General features: G+C 43.1%; 1 protein-coding gene across 1 annotated transcript in view; it reads right to left on the bottom strand.

Moving 5' to 3' along the window:
- Positions 1–6,155, bottom strand: part of nalf1b (NALCN channel auxiliary factor 1b) — a gene marked incomplete at both ends in the record, with an annotated part of 70,889 nt that extends 64,734 nt beyond the window's left edge. The window contains one exon of the mRNA XM_079276526.1: positions 5,424–6,155. Coding sequence (XP_079132652.1) covers positions 5,424–6,155 — 732 coding nt within the window. The remainder of the gene's footprint in view (positions 1–5,423) is intronic.
- Between the last annotated feature and the right edge of the window lie 15,200 nt (positions 6,156–21,355).

Below are 21,355 nucleotides of genomic sequence, written 5' to 3'. Positions count from 1 at the left end.
ATTATTTTATTGAGAAGTGCCATGTAAAGACCCTGTTTGCCTCAAATTCGTTCAGAATTCAGATGCCTTTCCCTCTCGGAGAGATTGTAAATGAAATGTGATGTGCTGTTCCATTCAGTTTCTCATCCAATATGAATGACCCCATCAAACAGCACACTTGACATTAGTGTAATAATATTGTGTAAATGGCACGTATTTGCACTCTCTGCTTTAAAAATGCAATGCAATGACTAATTCCACTGAAAGGCACTTTCTCTTCCTTTCAAAGAAACTTTTCAGTCCACAGATCGATGTCATGCTTACGCACAAGAACACAATTAACATTTGCATCTCAACACAAATGAGACCAGAAATATGAATGACTGTCATGGTAGCACTAGGCTCCTCTAATTATTGTGAGATTATGTTAATCCAATTGACATCTTATTGTGTTCGCCACCAACTAACACTGGATGAATCTGAAGTGGGAGATATCAGCCGCATCCCGGGCTCCAGAGCAACATCTGTTGTGAAGATGCATATTGTTTTTTTCTCCTTTAGTCGTGAAGATGCTGACTATTTTATATCGATGTGGGCTGTAAACACCTAATATCATCAAAAGCCTAAACAAATAAATGCCTGTTTAATCGATTTTATCTGAGAGTTTAATGCATTTTGGATGGAGTCAGTTATCAACAGCAGCCATTTCCGCTCTCTCTAGCCCCTTCTCTCTCTTCACTTTGTCACAGAAAATCAAAAACAACACATCACCCACTCATCAAATCATTCAACTAAGCACACCAGTGAGGCAGAGGAGAGAAGAGACAGACAGCAAGTGTGCATTTGTAAAAAGTCATAATTTGTTTACGCCACAGATCTGATTGAATTTGATGCCTTCAGAGGACTCATTGCAGCGTTCATGTCATTGAGTAGAGCTGATGTATGGCCTACAGTGACTGGCTGGATACATGCAGCTGGCTGTTGCACACAGTCTCGGACGCATGGAGCACATACTGTTTTTTTTTTTTTTACCCATGCACCAAGCTAACAGGACAGCACTCTTCCACACATCGACTGAATGAGGGACAGGACTTTTTTCAGAGAACTGGACTGCAGGAAAGAGGGAGGAAAATATGTAGAGAGAAGGAAATGGGATGTGTCGATCGAAGCTGAGGCCGAAGCTGAAGCGAGGGAGGGAGATGTACGGTATCATTTTGCTGCGTCGACGGGGAATAGAGGAGGACGAGGAGGCGTTTCCATGGGAGTGCTGCTGCGTTCTTCTCGAAACAGACGCATTCCCTTATCTCCTGCCTGGGGAGAAACAAACACTGGCACCACATATGAAGGGGAGTTTCCCTGGATCTATTTGAGCTGCGTAGAGAAGCAACAGAGCCCTAATTGAATTTGAGGGCGAGAGAAAACTTGCAGTAAGGACATGCTGTCTGTGCTGATAGCAAAATTTCCTTCCTGTGTGTCAATAAAATGCTCTTTTCTTTTCTCCAGCAGGGACTTTTTGTAATTCTGTTTTATTTAATGGGAAACCCAATCATCCTATCCTCGCTGTAGAGTTAAAACATAAACAGCTGAACTAAATAGGGGCTTAACTGAATAGTCTTGTAGAAATAGAGAGTGATAGAGGAGACACGGTGATTGAATAAGCAGAGGCTGTGTGAGGGAGCACACATTGGGATTTGTGTGGACAGGCCTGTAATTCAAGGGAAGGAAAGGACCTTAACCTAGATCAGTATCTATCACTCCAGCAGGAGAAGAGAGCTCAACACCCACATATTTGTAGGAAGGGAGAGGGAGAGAGAAACCGAGGTCCCTGATGGGAAGTAAGTCTATGAGGAGGAGGGAGAGAGGGGTGGAGGCGATGTAGATACGGATATTGGACACATCTGTACATGTGATGTTGGTTCCTCAGAGCTCTGACACAGATGGGAGGAAGACAAAGAGGGAAAGGATGTGAAAGTAAGAGAGAGACAATAACAGATAGAGGAAGGAGATCAACAAGTTGAGGCAGAGCCCTGGAGACACAGCCGCCAGAGAAGCAGAGTGCAAATTAAATTACACCGGAAGGGACAGTCAGGTCTGGATCTGCAGGAAACACTGCACATGGGGCTCTTTGTGTGAGTGTGTGTGTAGGAACACATGCATGTGTGTGACATAGACAGGTACATAGACTGATCAAAAGGTGTAAATAACACAAGAAGAAATAATAAAGAAATTAGACATTACATCACTTCTGCCAATCCTGGGAGAGGGTTTCTTTCTCTTTTTTTTTCCTGTTAAAGGGTATTTTTGGGGGAGTTTTTCATTATGCGATGTGACGGTCCAAGAACAGAGAATGTCGTATATTGTATAGATTGTAAAGCCCTCTGAGGCAAATTTCTGATTTGTGATATTGGACTGTACAAATTTAATTGTATTGAATTGAAAAGAACAGAAAAGAAAAGAAAAAATAAGGTATATAACATAATCTACAGAGGGCTTCACAGAGGACATTTTGACTTGTCATAGTCGGAGAAGCACAGGTGTTATTAACATAAACGATGGGGGATTTATTCCCATAACAGGACACTGAAACCGGAGCATGGAATCTTATATATACACCTCAGCTTTTCCTATGTCAAAATATCTTTGGAGATAAAGGCCTACCAATCCGATCTTGTTTCGGTTTAGTGTAAGTTAAAAACTGAAGTGGCTATGATGAGGGACCGATGATTTAGCAAAGGTGGCCCGATCTGTGCACACACTTTCAGGAAGTGGAGTGTGACAGCCACAAGTCAGAACAAATAAAGACCAACCTCAGTCAAAGGCAGCGTCTGGCATTCAGCCGCAAGCCCATTTGTTCCTTCTGAAGTTGTATATTTTAAAAAAGCGGGTCACACATCTATAGTTTATTTCTTTTTGTCGAGTAACTCGAACAGAAGTAAATAGTGCATTTGTTGGGGACTATTTTCAGACACGGGTGAATACACATTCAGAGCACTGATAAGTATTCACGACAGCAGGACAGGGTGTGTGGATCGACTCTAAATAACCTGCGGTGCCTATTTTCATGGAAATGAAGAACCATGTCACCAAATGCAACAGCGTGGCTCACTGGTTTGTTTTTAAAAGCTTTTGGGGCAACAATGGAGATCTATGACACAGATGAACAAGCTCTGTGGGTATTTAGCTACACAGCTAACACTTGCTAGTACACTGTAGCAACACATCTGTAAACAAGGCAGGCCCAGTGACAGACACCAGCTTGATGACAGCTAGCTAGTTTAAATGATCTGTCCATGAAGATTACTTCGACTACGTCCTATTATGTGTCTACTGTTTATACGCGTCGATATTATCACCTCTTTGTGAGAGTTTCCAATCTTCAATGCAAAGTTGTTCTTACTGTCACATTCACCTCTGAACCTTTCCTCACGTGTTCCCCTATGCTTTCACCTTCCTGCTCATCTCACTGCTTATCCGTTCTGTCATCCCCTTAATTTATACAACACCGACAACTTACGTCCACGGTATACAGAGACACCACGTGATGTTACAGTTGCAATTCATTCAAACCATTTTGAAATGGAGCCTTGAGGAGTTTGTTTTAAAATGTGGACGAGGAAGTAAAAAAAGAGGTCTGAGATGAGAGAAACAGCAATAAGTATTGTTTCGAGCTGTCTACTGTCTTTTTATTGTCCAGTAGAGTGTTTCTTCAAGGAGCGGTGGTTTGTGATGCAGGCCCGGGGTGCTGTGCTTTCACAAAGGTCACACGAACACTGGAGCAGATTAGCAATTCAGATTGGGCTAAAGGGGCTAAAAGGCTGCTGTAGCCCTGCCTGAGTCTGATTACATTAGCAAAGAGTAGGAGTGCAAATGCACCACAGCGATTAGATGGCATGAGAAGGAAGCAGCTATGAGATGTTTTATGAAACAGGTTCATGAACATAAATACACATACATTACCTGCTCTGACAAACAGGCCGTGTAAACTATGGCTCACAATAAAACCTCAGTATACCCTCCCACTAACTGGCCTTCCTCAGTCACACACACATGGATTATCAGCACTCACAGCCCAGCCTCCTGACCATCTGCCCTTGTACAACATCCATCTTGTATAAAATGGGTTTGGCTTGCCGGATCATTATTAGGGAAGTTTTAAGGGAAGATTTCCTGCTTTCCAAGGTCCATTCCCTGACCTGGTGCTGCTGCAGCTCACCTGACTTTGGACACATATTTATAACAACTGTCACGGTAATTCCTCACAATCTCAATATTCAGGACAAGGAAATTGGTTATGCCACGGTGCATCGAACACAAGAACATGTTGCAGCACGGGAGAAAAGTTCATCTGCCAAGTATAAAGCTCTGTGAATACAACAGAATGCCCCCACACTGCATATTTCCCATCCATCGGGTGTGTTCAGCCGAACAGGAACTCTTGAACCCACCTGATTTAGCTAATCGGGTATATGGGTGGAGGTGGGTAAGATGCAGTGTAGCTGTTCGCTTTGTTCAAGAAATGAGGTTGGTCATGGTCTTTGTGCCGGATTAATTAAAATAATTCGCAATGTAAGTACACAGCTGAAGAAACAAACATGTCTTCCGGAAAGGCCTTTCGCAGGGCCTTCTTACAGCACGATGGACAGTGAGCACAGGAGGATGCACAGCTGTCTGGGGGAGAAAAACGCCTCTGCAACAGTCCAGTGCACAACAAATGAACCAGATTGAAGTGTAATTCAACCAGTGTATCCCCACCATGTTACGATTTACAGGTACGTGTATTTTGCTTAACACAGGCGGGTGGGCTTTGATGCCTAAAGTAACACAAGACAAAGTGTGTTTGTCTGCGTGTGTGGACCATGGAGGTATGCCACGTTGTTCACCTGCGCAGCATGTACTCCACAGCCTGAGGTATGTGCTGTCTACAGCTACCGTGTTATGGAAACAACAAGCAAACTGGGAACAACACAAAGCCTGGATTAGGTGCAGAAATCACTGGCGTGCTATTAACGATATTGAAATGAGCACCGCTCAGCAGCCCTCCTCTCCCCTCATCTCATAGAGCTGCAGCGGTGCAAGCCTGGCCCTTGCTCCAAATGTCAAACGTCACTTCCACAGCCACAGGTCACAAAGTAGTCCATGTTAAAAGATTAGGTTTGGAGAGAGAAACGAGGAAGAAAGAGAGGGAGGGAAAATGATGAGGAGCTGTGGGAGCCTGCTGACCTGTCCTCTTGTCCCCCATGCCATGTGGTGCAACTGTGTGTTTGTGCAAACCCTGGCAGGCCAAATGAAGGCTACTGGTAGCCTGAGAGCGACAAAAAATAAATACCAGTACACTGGCAAATATGCCCAAGGGTTGCCATGACGACTGTCATGGCATGACGCCTTAAATGCACTTTGTAGGTGCGCGTGTGTGCGCGCGCGCGACCCAGCCTCGCTAGTCCTACCTTGCATTCCTCCATGCACGTCCTAACCGAGTACGCATCCGTCTCGTATTTCTGAACCAGCAGTTCAAACTCCCGGTAGTTGTCCTCCGCACGCTGGTCGAGAAGCTGATAAGCCCGAACACACTTGCTGCATCCCAGCAGATCCACCCCCATGGCCATATCCAGGGTGCAATTCAAATCGTCCGGACTCGTAAACCCGTAAAACAAATCCAAAAGTGAGTAGGAATTACAAAAAGAAAGGTACAAATCGCTCAGATTCACGTACGCCAGCGGTGTCCCTCTCTCCCCTCCACCGGAGAGGGCCAGGCACACGGTCCTCGCGTCCGTGAAAGTAAAGCAGTCTTTGGACAGGCTGTCTGGATGACAGGTGTCCATTCGCCACAGAGGTTTGGTAGAATTCCCTAGAAAAATAACATCTTGCTTTCTGGCGAGACGGTTGGGGTCGGGTGATGGTGGGATATGCTGTCGGTGGAGGGAGTTTGGGTACTCGCCCGTGTCCGTAAAAGCAAGCCCCTTTTCCGACCGCTTGTCTCGGGTTCGCGTCAGTTTCGCCTCGGCGCAGAACCACAAGTGATCAGAGAGCAGGACGGTGATGAACAGCAGAGAGGCCAGCGACAGTCGCCATCTCTGGGCCCGCTCCGACTCGGTAAATGGCTTCTCGTTCTCTCGGGGTGCAAACCAGTATTTTAAGCCCTCATCATGCTGCCGACGCATCCAAGCACCCCTGGTCATATTTTAGGAAAGTGCTGCCCTGGCCGACTCCACCGCGGGGGCTGCTTTGCCACAATACTCATGGACTTGGGGGGAGACGGACTCCGGTTTATTCTCCTCTGTAACGGTGGGGTGCCGTGCCTCCGCCGGTCCAGGGCGCTCCTCTATCGCGCCCGCAGCGATCGGTGCTATTCCGATCCAATTAGCGCGCCCGCACAGATTAAGCTTCGCGCTGCCGCATCCTGGTTCCCCATGGCTCTTCGGGGGGAAACGGCGTCCTCTTTGACCGCATGCCCCCCCTCTCCCGACCGTCCCTCCCCGGGGTTTGTTCTGTCGTCGGGGGCGCAGGGAGACCAGCTGTTGGGAGCCTCTCGGTACTGATGCTGCGCGTCTATGCTACCGCCCGTTCGGTTGGAGGATTCACTTAAAGGAGAGCAACGAGCCCTTTCGATGCACGCACACTATCCGGTACCTGGGTGGAAAGCCTAGAATCCGTTCTCCCGTTGGCCATTGTCATCTTGAACCGCGATTAAGTTGCCGCCATGTTCGTCTTGAAACACTTTTTCGGAGAGCTGGGTCGGTTTGCGTCATCTCCATCGTTGCGATAGCTCCATCGTTGCGCAGTGGCGGAGCAGCTTATTACCTATATGCACACACACACAAACACACACACAGGGAGGGAGGGAGGGAGGGGGGAAGGAAGAGGGAGAGAGTGAGAACAGACACACAGAAAGGTGGGGTGTTTAGGTATATCCTCTCTGCTCTGAGTAACAGTCCCCAAATATTGTCTTGGCAGGGCACAAACACACACTTTTGGCGACATCTTGCTTTTGGTGCAGGATAGACGCGAGTCCTTTCACGAGAACAACAATGCAGGTAAGACATCACTCTGACTGTTTCGATATAGTCATGAAGATGTATCGATCTGGCCCATTTCATACACGCAACGTATAGGCTGCACATATCTCAAATCCTCACATCGCATTGCTCCTTTTGTTGCTCAGAGGGAACGCAGCTGAAATAGACATCAAGAAAATCAGGGCTTTGACAACACCACTGAAAACTAGTCAGGCTTGAGCCTATAGGCAAGTGGAAAGCAGCTGAACAAGCAAGGTTTGAGCTTGTAGGTTTAACAATATCATGTACCTGTTCCCTGCAGGGGTCCTATCTTATCAGTTGTGTTATGTTTGGTCAGTGGGTTTAAAACAAACACATGAATTACACTATGGCCCTGTATGTAATGTCCCTGGAGTGTGTGTGTGTGTGTGTGTGTGTGTGTGTGTGTGTGTGTGTGTGTGTGTGTGTGTGTGTGTGTGTGTGTGTGTGTGTGTGTGTGTGTGTGTGTGTGTGTCGTTGTGTGTGTGGGGGAGCCTGAGGGCAAGAATGAGACACGGGAGAGAAAGCGTTTGTCTGTGACATGAGTGCAGATAGCCTTTCCCTTAAATCTGGAGCTATCACGGTAACAGTGAGGGCTGGCAGACATGACTCGCCATCGGGCAACGTGTGTGTGTCCTCCCTGAAGTGTACATACGTGTGTAGAATTGGTTGTGTTTTTTCATTGTGATGATACAATCGCTCTTTCCTAATCAAAGGTAATTTGCGCACTTACCTCTATTCATTTTAAAGTATGTAGGGAATCAAAACAGATGAAATATCAATATGCATTTGCATATTCAACATCAAAATGCCTGTTATATCTATTTTTACATCATTGATCTGCCTGGCTTGTCAAAGCTCAGCCAATCTATTTATGAATATCTATTTTAAAACGTTTAATAAACAAATAAAAAATTGCATTTGCACTACTCTGAAGCTTTTTAAGGCGTGCTGACAGCAGTAGCCTGGTCCATTTGGGACTTGGCTTGAGAACAGGAGGGTTAACAAGTGAGAGTGGACTGATGGCCTCTTGGGCACTTCCAAGGTGCACTTGCTCGTGGTGCCGAACCCTCAACTGCTCAGGGCGCCTGCCCCATGGGCAGCCCCCTCACTCTGACATCCTTCCATGTGCACAGGTCCTGTTTGTGCATATAGTGTGTAACAAATAACAGAGTAAAGAAGTTGAATTTACTCTCAGGGATCAATAAAACATTCCTTTACTCTGTGCCTTTGGCATTCCCGATGGAGGGAAACGGGGATGACGAAAGAGGTGGAGAGGACTGGACTGGACCTGACGACAGTCAGAGGAGGAGAGGAGAACGGGGTGAAAGAAAAGAGACAGGTGACAATAAATCCACTACCAGCGTGAACCTATTTAAGTGAATCTGTCGCTATCTCTCTTTACTTCTGGGTTCAAGATTGATGCACTGTATTCTCTATCTCTCCTCTTCTGTATTCACTTTTCCTCCTTTGTAATGGTCTGACAGCATTCTGTTGCTCTCTCTTACTGCCACCATTTCTCTCCATCTTTTTCTTCTTTCTTCTCCCGTTCAGCTGACCCTATTCGACTGTTCTGATGCGACTCCTCCTCTCGCTCACCATCACCCTGCCTTCCACTTTCTCCTGGTCTCCCTCTCTTTCGTCTGCCTGACGTCAGAGAGGAGAAAGAGACTGGCTCAGCCTCTCTTGATTGGTCAGAGAAGACAACACCCTCCGCCCTGGCTTACTGTCCTGACTGGATGTTACGAATCGTCAAGAGATGTGTGATTTACGGTGAATGGATCATCCCACTCAAGAACAATGGCGTATTAACCTGCAAAGGTATGTTTGTGTTCATTTGTGTGTGCATACATGCTTGTGTTTGTGTTCATGTATATTGTGTCTATGCATGCTGCTGCTCTGAGTGTGTCCCACTGTGTTGATATCATTATCATTTGAATGCAAAAGTTCACTCTTGACCTTAGGAGTCATATTTTGATGAAAATGAACTCGAGGGCAACGTCAACCGCATCTCACATTCTCCATCAGTCAATTGAGTTTGCTCTATCATCATAACCTGTGGAACTTTGGTCATGTGATAACAAGTAGTCATTAATGTAATATTAATTTAATATTTACTGTATATCAAAAAAAACATACTTTTTCACTTTTTAATTTGAGCTCTTCTTCAAACTATGTAGTATAAAATGAACTGCTTACAATTTTTACATTAAAAAAAATGTGTGAATGTCAATGTATGTCATCATGTATGTAATGTCTGACAACCATTGATTTCCATTTATTCTTTTATGATATGAAAAACAATTAAAATATTCTTGAAATTGTCTTGACTGGTGTTTTATTTCATTTATAAAAAATTGTGCACTGCGCTGCTTCATAACTTTGACAAATAACAAATACATAGTTGTTGTATAATGGATGACAAAGGAAGTCCAACAATAGATTTCCAACCATGGAGAGACATATGGAAAGCAATGGCTGCCTGGAAGGTAAAAAAACAAAACATGAAACGCCTCAGGTTTGCCAAATACTCAGCAGTGATGTGAATTATACATGATTGCCATGAATGGAATAACATATGCAGACGTATGGTCTTTGCATGTATGTGATAAAAGAAATGTACATTGTTCAGACTTTTGAATTGGTCACAGGAATTGGATTAGGCTGATGATTGAGATAATAATCATGCAAATCAACCTACCACCCCACCCACCACTACCCCTGCTCCCCCTCAGGGTTTTTTACTCTCCTGATCGATTGGCTCACCCCATTTCCATTCCAGGAATCCCTCAGAGGCTTATCAACACAGCTCACTTTCCCAAGGACGCTGCCTCATCCCATATCCATGATCCTGGATTCCTGGCCCATATTCCCACGTGCAGCCTGGATCTCTGCGTTCACCGGCATCCAACTTCAAAGGAAATGTGCCTGTCAGGGAAGGCAGAGTACAAATACATAGCAGAGGAGACAAGTTTGTGCTGGAATAAAATCGACTGATGTCAAGGCACTTGTGGTATGTGTATTATTAGCATTTTTTGACTAGCAACGTAGACAGCTTATGTTTACCCTTTTTATGCTCTACTGGTCAACATCTGATTTTAAATATTACTGTGTTATGATATATACTAACCACAACATCTAATACATTCCTGTTGTAAACATCGGCTGTATCACTATAACAATAGTCAGATGAAACACTGTTGAATATGTGCACAATTAAATGTATTTGTGTTTGTTAGACGTCGTCCTCTCTTACCCTGATCACTGATGTCCTGAGACTACATGCGCTCACAGTCTCTACACAACCTCTCACACGGGGATTGCTCTCTCTGGAAAGGACCAGAAGGCTGTAGAAATGACAATCACACAGCGTGTTCAACTATTTTTACTCAAGTTCTAACAACAGAACAGACTTTTTTGTCTTTATGCAACAAGTATGCTTTTTAAGAATTGTTATCTTTCAACTAAAAATGACTTTTTTAGGATTATGACGGTTATAATGAATTGATGAGGCGCATCATTTATTGTGTCCTCATAATGTTGTTGGTGTGCAGAGAATGTCTTAATCTTTAGCCATGCTAGCGGCGTAATGCATTCTCTTGAGAGAAAAAATGTTTGCCCTGCATGGTTCTCTGAGTTAACGAGATGATTAAGTTTCATGGAAGAAAATCTGCTCTTTTTTTGCGGAATTAACACGACAGGAATATATATTTATGAGGACTTTGATTTCAGAATGCCACATTTATTTCCCAGCTCTTTTTAATTCTTCTGTTATATTTACATGAATCGGGCGTGGTTACCTCATAGATTTAGAATGAAGCAACAGCACAAGAATTAGCTAGCAGCGCACGATTCGAGTTGCTACAGCTGCTAACGTCCAAAAGGCCATCTCTGGATTTTATTAATTTACCAAATGAGAAAAGAATAGTAAATTCGTAAAATCCAGTGTGAGATAAACACGCCGCATTCATTTGAATATAACCGATGGACATAAAAAGTGCTGGGAAATGAATGTGGAGTTAATAATTAAAAGTCCCCTAAAATAAATAAAAGTAGTTTTTGATTTATTGAACGATGGAAACATTTTCATATTTATATGTATCTATATATTTATGTATTTTATGTGTTTTATGTATTTCAGGATTTATATAGGCATTTTTATTTATTTATGTAATTTTAAAATTGTGTTACATGGCATTCCATAGATGAGAGCTTCTCACGGAATTTGTTGATTCAGAAAAACAGAGCAGAATTATTTTTCCATGAAAACTTTTCTCAGAATTCTGAGATAATAATCTCAATATTTGTTCTGGATCTTCTGACTTTTCCTCAAGCGCCACCAGGCGGATGACATTTGTGGTTTGAGTGAAATATCGCAACAACTGTAAAATAGATTGATACACAAAATCAAAGATAAATTGTATCACTTCGTGATCCCCTGACCTTTCAGTTAACATCAGGTAAAAAATTCCAATCTGTCCAATACTTTGATTCATGACCAAGAAACACCAATGGCTTTGCCATCCGCCTCAGCTGTACTATGGTTTATACTTAATTGGCAAAGCTTTGCATGCTAACATGCTGAACTAAAATGTTGAACATAGTGTAAACATTATAACTGATTTACATCAACTTATTAGGATTTGAACACTCTCGTTTGGTTAATTTTACAACATGGAACACCAGAAATTCACATTCTACATAGAGTGGCTTTAGGGAAAGTGATTAAGCAAAGTGATTTCATTTGCTACATTATGTTCAATCAAATCACAGACATGGACACATTTCTTTCTGAGGAGATCTAGAATTCAAAGAGTGTCTTGATGGCCTGCTTCCTCCAGATGGAAGGAGCGGGTCCCTGTAACATTAGCTTCAGTCCTAGTGTAAACAGCAGAAGGCAGGATTTACAGGAACTCCAGGGCTGAGACTGAGGCTCCACACTCCAGCAGAGAGAACCAAAAGTGTTTTTGTCACCAAGCACCCCTGCTGTCAACACCAACCTGAGTTTAACCCACAGTACCTTCCCCATCTGTCTCTCCATCCTCCTCTCCTATAGTCTCTGTCTTTACATTGAATTATATTTACTGAATAAATAGAGATCAAACAGATAGAAGACCTTTGAGGAACTATTTATTGATGCAAAGCATGGTAAGGGCTCGGTGTGTTAGTAAGGAAAATGAGGCTGGCATTTATAAATGCATTTGCCTTTTCAGTAATCTGTGCTGTCAGAGAAAAGCACCTCCTGATGAAAGGGAAATGTCTGCCCCTGGATCCAACAGGAAAATAGGGGTGGGGGGGGGGGGGGGGGGGTGCATGTTGAAGCCTTTGAAGAACTGGGAGTGAAGTCCAATCCTGGCTAATATAGGACCTGAGAAACCTCCAGAGCTGAGATCCAGTCACCTCTCATCCTGTAGAAGTGGTGTAAACATATATACCACCAAGAAAGGCCAGGGTAGCTCTGCTCTCTTCTCTCCTTCCCTCTCCTCCTCTCCTCAGCTTAGAGTGTTGTCCTGCACCACTCAGCAGTCCCTGACACTCTGTTACGACACAGCTCACACTGATCCAAAAAAAAGAGAGAAGATCTGCAGTGGAAATTTCTTTGATCAGATATATCATCAAAAGTGAATTATTTTACAATAAATGTGCCATCGCTGCCTTTTGGGAGCCTTATTGCATCTCATTTGGTGTTTCACCAGCTATATAATGTTTTGCCATATCAGTGCGGTCTTCCATGCAATGCTGTCAGTAGTTCCACCACTTTGCTCCAGACTGAAATATCTCAAGAACTATCAACTGGATCGCCATTAGTTGACATATGAATTGAGCGCAAAGCACAGCTGTGTCCAAAGCACGCCCTCACAGAGCCGCTATTGGCTGCAGACGCTTGGTCTCATGCAACGTGATACCTCATGTTACACTCTTTGTGTGGCTTTCTTCTTTGCAAATAAAGCCAAATTGCAATCGCTATCAAAACTACCATGCAAGGTATGCCCTTAGACCATAGTATGCCCGGACCCGTGTGGCACTCTGCTGTACTCGGCCTAAGCCCCTTTCTCTGCACCATCTATCTCATCACACAGACTGGTCGACCTCAGATGACTTTGCAGACACACTCTGCAGTCTACCAGTCACGTGCAAACCTCTCCCCCTCTCCCTGTGGTTGCTTGTTCTACTTCTGATCACAGCACACATCTGTGCTTCTCCTGGCAATCTAAAATCGACGTCTAAGTGAGACAATCAAAGGAGGAGTGCCATCCATTAGCAACTCTTTACAAGTTGCTTTTTAGATGCTCCACTGTAAACTCAGTTAACCTGGGGCCATGTTGAATGTAAAGATAGTCTCTGTTAATTGTGTTATCCGCCGATTTGAAGCTCTGTTCATTGCTCCCTAAAAGCGGCTTTGATGTGAAGGATGCTGTAGGATGCTACAGCACTAAGTCCCAGACGCACACTACTTGTGACCCTGCTTCCTTCCTTTAAAAAAACACTTTAAAGAAACAAAAAATCAATTCTGCGGTGCTACTGTGAATTGTGTATCATTTTAAAACCAGAGCTTGAGAAAGTCCCCAGTGTTCCATCTCAGGTAACATGGTTTAATCAGCTGAGAGAAGACAGCATATGATCTGCCTTAATTTTTCTTACACCTTCTTGATCAAGCATGTAAATCGTGGCTTTAACCATTAAACAGAGCCTCTAAGCAATGATCAATGGAAGAACATCAATCCTTGTTGTCGTGCTCCTCAAGGCTCGCTGCAGCTGTGATGTATTACGCCGCTGAGATGCCTGAATTTACAGGAAGGGGACAAGGGAGGAATAAATAATACAGAGAAATCAAATAAATCAGCTCCAGAAGATAGGCATCATCTGATTTTCCGATCTCCCATCATGCAGTGGGGCTTATTTATGGGGTCACAGTGGGGTCATGGCTGTAGCTGCAGCGATACACTGCAATCAAGCCAGGGTCTGCAGAGCGCAACCTGGGGAACATAAATCAGTGGCGTGAACTGCCACTATGTGCTGGTGGGTGGTGAACTACCACACACACACACACATACACTGTGGCACAAATAAGCTATACCTCAGTTATCCAGGTATCATACCCTGCCATCAGGAGGCACACGTTCACGTACAGATAACAACACCCTGCTTTCTGCTAATTCCTCCCATGAACAGTGACATTAACAGATATCTCCCCAGTGCACAGCCGCCAGCGTAAAGCACCTTTCCATTAAGCTCGTATTGTGTGGGGCCTCAGGGGTGAGGCGGGGAGGTGTCTGGGAGAGTGTGTCTCCCTGGGTGTGTGGGAGAGGGCAACAGAAAGAGAAAGAGCACAGACGAGAGAGAGAGAGAGAGAGAGAGAGAGAGAGAGAGAGAAACAGCTTGAAACAGACAACAACTAAGAGCCAATTGTGGAGATAAAGAAGGGAACATGAGGAGGGGGGGGTGATATATTGTCCAGATTCTCAACAAGAAACTCTTGTCTTTAAATCATGAGGCTCCGTGAGCAATGGCTACTACGCTGACTTACTACAGGGTCATCTGACTGGGAAGGGAGAGATATAGGAAGCCAGACACATATATCACTACGGACTAGTACGTTGGCCCTTCCTCTCAATGGGCCTCATTCACCAGCTGTTCTTCAGCTGAAATGTCTTCTTAAAACCCACTTTCGCAGTTTTCACTAAGACTCTGACGATCACTTATGTTCATTTATTTGGGATTTGTTCTCAGGTGAGAAAGGAATCCACACACACTCAAGCACACTTACTCACATTTGAGTGTTGACATGTTTGTGCAAAATAATGGGTTATTGCATGTTTTTACAATTGCTGTATAACATAGGAGTCAAATAAAAATAATACTCTGATATTATAATGTTTTAATATTTCTTTGTAAATAATTTCGTTATTTTACAAAGCATTATGGTCTTTATAAATACATATGACACTAACAATTCCATGCTGAACGAGTAATAGCATCCTTTGGACCTTTTGTGTTATTTTGTATCCACTAAGCTAAATATGACAGCTTATTAGCACAAGTACCTCAACTTCAGAACTACTGCAGTTCTTTTTTTCTTTGGAGTTGTGGTAGTAGGAGTGATAATAAAGCATTTAAATCCTTCTTGACAGTTTTTCCAAAATAATGCAAAAGGCATGTTATACACAATAGGCAACCCTTATGCTTAGAAAAACAAAACAGAAACAAAAACTTCTAAACTTGTCCTAAATGATAAGGATACCTCATTTTCGTGTGTTTACCTTCTTTTTAAACGTTTTTCATTTTTGATTTGCAATGTAAAATACATAATTTGAATTCCTTGTTTAAAACCTATTCTGTTTTATTTACACTGGTTTTCTCACTAACAAGCCCTGAATACAGTTAGGAAGCAAATTATTTTGCACTTCATATATTATCTGTGCAGTTTTAAGATCAACTGGATCACAAAATGTAAGTTAACAGATAGCATGTTGGTTCGTAGTAATCCGATCAATTTAAAATCCCTATTGCTCTCTTCCGTAGCATGAAAATGGGATTCACCATTGTATTGGACACATGTCCAAACAATTCTGCGGTTTAGGAACACGTCGTGAATCTGACTTCGACTTTTCTTCAGAACAAATCACCAAAGAACGAAGATATTGATAAACGAGGCCTCATCATTCTTGTCTCCTCTCTCTCTCTCACTGTTGTCCCTTTTTCACACAACCTCCTCTATGGAGCTCCTTCTACATGGAGAACTGTATGGGCGAATATGTCATATTTGAAAATCACATGCTGTGCTGGATTACTCCCAAGTCATTAACTCTGATTTCATAGCAGCCACCTGATGTGACACGCTGTGTACTTGATGGTCGTATAAATGGCATTGGTCGGTCAGTCCAGTGTGTATGCAACAACATCTTAATTGGATGGATAGCTGTGAAGCCTGTGCTGCCTGTGAGTGGATTTATTTGCCCCCAACTGGGCTATTAGTCTATATTTACAACTCTTTAGAGCATGACCTGCTGTCACACACTAATGAATAAGTACTTCCCTTTCCAATTTACATCATTAGTTTCAAGGCAATGACAACGTGCGTTACTCAATAACAACCCACATATTGCAGTGCATGTACATTATTGTGTAAGCTTTATTCCACTGTGACTAAGTTTAATAAGTCATTGTCCAATTGAATCTTTAACTTAAAAATAAAGATCCATTTTGCATTATGAAAACATCAGAGTTTTCTAGATTTTCAGGTTACTAGGTCAAAAACCTAAATTTGGGGGAACATTGTCTACTCTTTCCTTTCAAACCTATTTTCACCTGATCAACCGACACTCACATGCACTCACAAACACACACACACACACAGACACACACACACACACACACACACACACACACACACACACACACACAGACACACACACACGGACACTTATTCAATTAGAAATGAAAGATGGCCTTTCCGTCCCCACAGGATAAAACAGTAACCTTTCATCTGGACCTCAACTCTGTCTTTTTTTTACTGACCACAGTCCACATGTCCTCTGGTATCAGCTCAGTCAGGAGTGATCTCCCAAAACAACTCAATCATCACTTCTTATGCCTACCGGTCTGACTGACCTTCACAAAGTGACTGAGCTTTCTTTAAATTGAGTGAATTCGCTCTTTAAGTGGATCGAGGTTAGCAACACGGCCCCTTTCTGCCCACACGTTCCCACAGTTTACCCACCTTTAGAAACCTTGTGACTTCCATTAGATGTGTAAAGGCGGCTGCATTTTTCAAGGGCAGCGGGTTCTACTTCTCTTCTGCAGAGACTGAAGTCTCCACAGGCTAAATTGAACACATTGTAATTACAGCATGCCCTTGATATTGCACTTTTTTTCAAATAGGGCTTGCTGCTGACACTATTTCATGGTTGCACCTCCTTTAAAAAGAGAATCTGCTTCACAGAGAGCCGTGTTGAGGAATTTCCCGACGTGATGAGCTCTGGGCAAAAGGTTAACTGTTACCGCAATACATTATTGTAACCCGGATTCATAATGATGGTAAGGATGATGAGGATCATCCGTACCATCAGGATTATTGTGGTAGCAGCTGAGGTGGTTATTGCCTCAGGGGAATCGTTTGACATTTCATGAAATATGATTATTCGCTTTTCTGCTAAGAGTAAGACAAGAAGATCAATAGCACTTTCTTGTCTGTATAGCTGGAATCAGCAGGTGATTCACTCCGCATGAAGATCGGAAGCAGGGGGAAAGAGCAAGCCCACCTCTGTCCAAAGATCAGAAATAAGGCTACCAGCACTTCTTAAGTTCATAACCTGTTATTGGCTGAGCCTTAAAGGTGCTGCGCATATTGCTGAACTTTGGAAAGAGCCAAGCTAGCTGTTGCCTCCTGCTTCCAGTCTTTGAGCTAAGCTAGGCTAATTGTCTCCTGGCTTTACCTTCATACTTAATGCACAGAATCGAAGGTCTAACGATCGCAGGTGTCATGGATTGTAAAGCCCTTTGAGGCAAATTAGTGATTTGTAATATTAGATTACTATAAATAAAGTTGACTTGACTTGACAAAAGCTGGCATTCATATACTTGTCTAAAAAAACACTTAGATGAATTTCATTGACAAACCACTTGAAGGCTGCTCTATTTAGCATCTCTGGCAACTGATGTTACCAGTGTGGAGGCTGTTCAAGGTGTCTGGAGAGTCAAAGACAGCTTCTGAAAGTCATCTTGTCATCTTTATTTTTGGCACAGTGGTTGAATGTGCTAATTATCTATCTCTACCATCAGAGGTGGTTGGGCAAAGACCGGGAGATGAACGACAGCTTAGGATAAGATCATTCACACTCTAAAGATGCTGCAGGTGTGATAATAGCATTTTAGGCAGCGTGGTGACCACTCTTCCTTAATCCACTTTTCACGTTGAGAATATTTAACACCGTGAGGTGTGAACAGAGGGAGCTACAAGTCCTGCAAATGTGATCGACACGGCACAGACAAAAAAATTACCCAAAATTACCCAAAGAGTAAAATGTTCAAATGAATAACAGTCACTAGAATTAAAAAGACACAAGAGACAGAAATAGTAGGCAGTGAAAACCAATGATTCGAAAAATAAAATAAAAACGAAGGCAATAAATGACGAGGCACCTTAAGTAAAAGCCAGGCTAAAAAGATGTGTTAATAAGGTTTCTTTTAAAAGTGTCCCTCGGATCCTCAGGCAGACTGTTCCAGACACGAGGGCCACAGTGATTAAACACTGGCTCCCCACGCGCTTCTGTTGAGATCCTTGGGACAACTGAGAGGCCAGCAAAAGATCTGAGGGACCTGCAGAAGTAGGTAAATATCTAAAAAGCATGTCTCAGAGATAGGCTGGTGGCAGGACATTCGGTATTTCAAATAATAGGAAGAAAATCTTAAATTCTTAAACTGAACCAATGCAATAACTTTAAAATAGGAGTCATACAATGTATGTCTCAGTACTAGGGCTCCTGTGTTATTTGTTGATGGCCAACAGCTTTTTTTAGGTAAACCAAAGAAGAGAGCATTGCAATAGTCACGCCTAGATGTTATAAAAGCATGAATTAGTTTTTCTGTATCAGCCTAAAAGAGAAATGATCTAACCTAATCGATGATTCTCAAAAGCTGAGGTCAGAATCTAAGGTTTTGGACCTGGTTCTTGGTGTTAAGGGCTAATGACTGAAGGGGTGACAGTTGCTGACTCTGGGCCTTTGCCCCAAATATGAGGTTCTCTGTCTTATTTTGATTCAGCTGTAGGAAGATGTGACATCCATACATTTGTGTCGTATAAACATCGCACTAACCCTTACTTCTTTATTACGGCACTGGATGGCTTTGGTTTGGGATGGCTCATCCTTACCCTCCAAATCCTCACCACTCCCTGCACTTTAGCAAGACAGGTCCCACATTCCACACAGGAGAACACACAGACACAATAGTAGGCACAAACCTATATCTGCAGGTTAATTCGATTGATAGATATCATCATAGATGTGAAAAAAGGTGTGTTTGCAAGGGCAATGAGGGAAATATAGCCTTTATTAAATCTCTGCTTCTTCGCCACAGGAGGCCGCCTAATTGCTGCCTGAGACATACAGCAATTTCCACCCAATTTATTCTTAGCATGCATGTGTTCAGGACACTCTATGCTGCACGCACACAATGCCAGGTAGGCTTTCCTATTTCACTTAGCTGATTAGGCCGTCACTGTACAATGTGCAATCTCATTAAACCTGGTTGACTGACACAGCAGCTACAGCAGCTCTTATGTTGTTAATTATGAATCTGCATGACGGGAAACAAAAGGCAGTTTAATGTTGCACTGCAGTGAAATGTAACTCCTGGCTGTATCTGCCCCCTCCTCTGAGATGCGTTTGAAATGAGGAGTCGCCATTATGTAGCCGGCCTCTCTGACTCAAAGCAACGCTCTGTCTCCAAGGTGACAACACATTTACTGTAGCCATGGACACCACATCTATCACCCCGTGCAAGGCATTCAATGACTTGCAAATCAAAGAGTCATCATTCATGATGATGTCAGATGAGTTCAACTGTGTCTTTCACAAACCCAGCAGAAAATGCAAAGACAGCAACTCTTACACTTGAAGATATAAAGTCGCAGCACCAGTCAGGAAAGATGCTGACTGACAGAGAAATCAATGTGTATCAATCGCTTGGCTATTGGCTGCGCAGCATGAGGTGAATGACAAGCATGTCCCTTGGCTTGATAATATGATATTCCCAGCAAGGTCATCACAGTCTCCCCCCATCCTGTAGCCGCTCTGAATTTGTATTATTGAGCTCAAGCCCTCCAGCTGTTTGGAGTGCTAGATTTCAAGTAATTGAGTCGTGGAATACGATAGTTGAGCCACAGAGCGTGCGTATATAAGTGTGTATGAGAGTTTCAGTGTGTGTGTGTGTGTGTGTGTGTGTGTATAATAGATGTTTTGACTGGCATGTCAAAGGTAATTGAGTCGTAGATAAGAGAGAGTAAACTCGCCAGCTGTCAGTCTCTTATAGCTGAATCCATCAGAGTGCACTCCCTATAACCTAAAGAGACGAGTGTGTGCGTGTCTCTTTGTGTGTGTGTGTGTGTGTAGGTGTGGGTGTGTGTGTGTGTGTCTGCATTGCATTCTACAGGGCTGCAGCCAGTGAAAAGGCCGCAGCACTATGATTTTGTGTCATTAGCTTTTCCCTTTTTTCCGAAAGAGTGTGAATAAATAATGGAGTTTGAACATGGACATAATCTTAAAGTCAATCTGTTGAAAAGTCCCTCATCCTCATTTCTCATTTAATTCAACGAAACCCTTTTCCATTTAAAGGCCATTTTCCAAGTGAGCTCTTACATACAATTGAGCTCTGTGAGTTTTTTACTGACACAAATTTAAAATTTGCATATACGCCAAAACCTTTTCTCCTTGTGCGAAAATATCATAATACAATACGCCTCAATATCAAATCCTGCAGTCTGCCCGACATCTTCACATATTTTTGTTGAGGTAACAAATTGCAACGGAAAAGTTGCAGCTGCATGAGTGAATGTAACAGTCGGAACATGGCTGGACTTGAAGTTATCATCATTGTTTACGTGTGGATAGTAAGCTCCTCACCTGCCTCTGTGCTGCAGCTATGCGGCTCATTATTGCCGGTGTCAGCATTTCTGCCTCGACGATAATTAAATCAACTGTTATGTTTTCACACACAGACTTGATTTTTGGTGACTTTATTTTGGTAGCCGGAGAAGTTTTTAACTAACAGAATAGAGGGGTGATCCGTCTAAGGTTTTGACGCTGAATCAAATCAACGAACCTCAAGGGCAGAGCTGAACGGGCAACAGCTGTGCTAGTGTGCACATAATCTGTCTGTCTCCTCCAAGGTCACACTGAGTGTGAGCTAGATGTTACGGCAATACCAATAGTCAACCTGGGAAGAGAGGGCAAAACATCAACATATCTTCAAATGTGTATCTAACGAGCTTTATACTCCATATTCCCTATGTTAGGGTATTTGTTTTATATCTGATGAGTTGGAGGCTGTAATCTTCAAATGATTGGTTAAAACATGCTTTCTGTCCTCAATGTCCTTTCATCAAGGGACACTTCACTCAGCGTGTCAACAGAGCAGTTACAAATTTATTACAAAGGTCTTTATCTTTGAAACCCTGTTTTCCGGGGAATCTACCTATTTAGTGGCCAGATTATTGTGGGCCTACATCAACAAAACGTACCAACTTCCTGGCTCAGTTTGATGTCATGGATGTATGATAGCAACAGTCCCCTGTCGATCTGTCAATCTGCTCCCTAACACAGCATTTAGGATTATCGTGAAGCATC

The sequence above is a fragment of the Melanostigma gelatinosum genome (assembly GCF_949748355.1).
Source record: "Melanostigma gelatinosum genome assembly, chromosome: 10".
Classification (NCBI taxonomy): domain Eukaryota; kingdom Metazoa; phylum Chordata; class Actinopteri; order Perciformes; family Zoarcidae; genus Melanostigma; species Melanostigma gelatinosum.
Note: the sequence above shows the minus strand (reverse complement) of the source record. Positions and strands in the feature narration are given on the sequence as shown.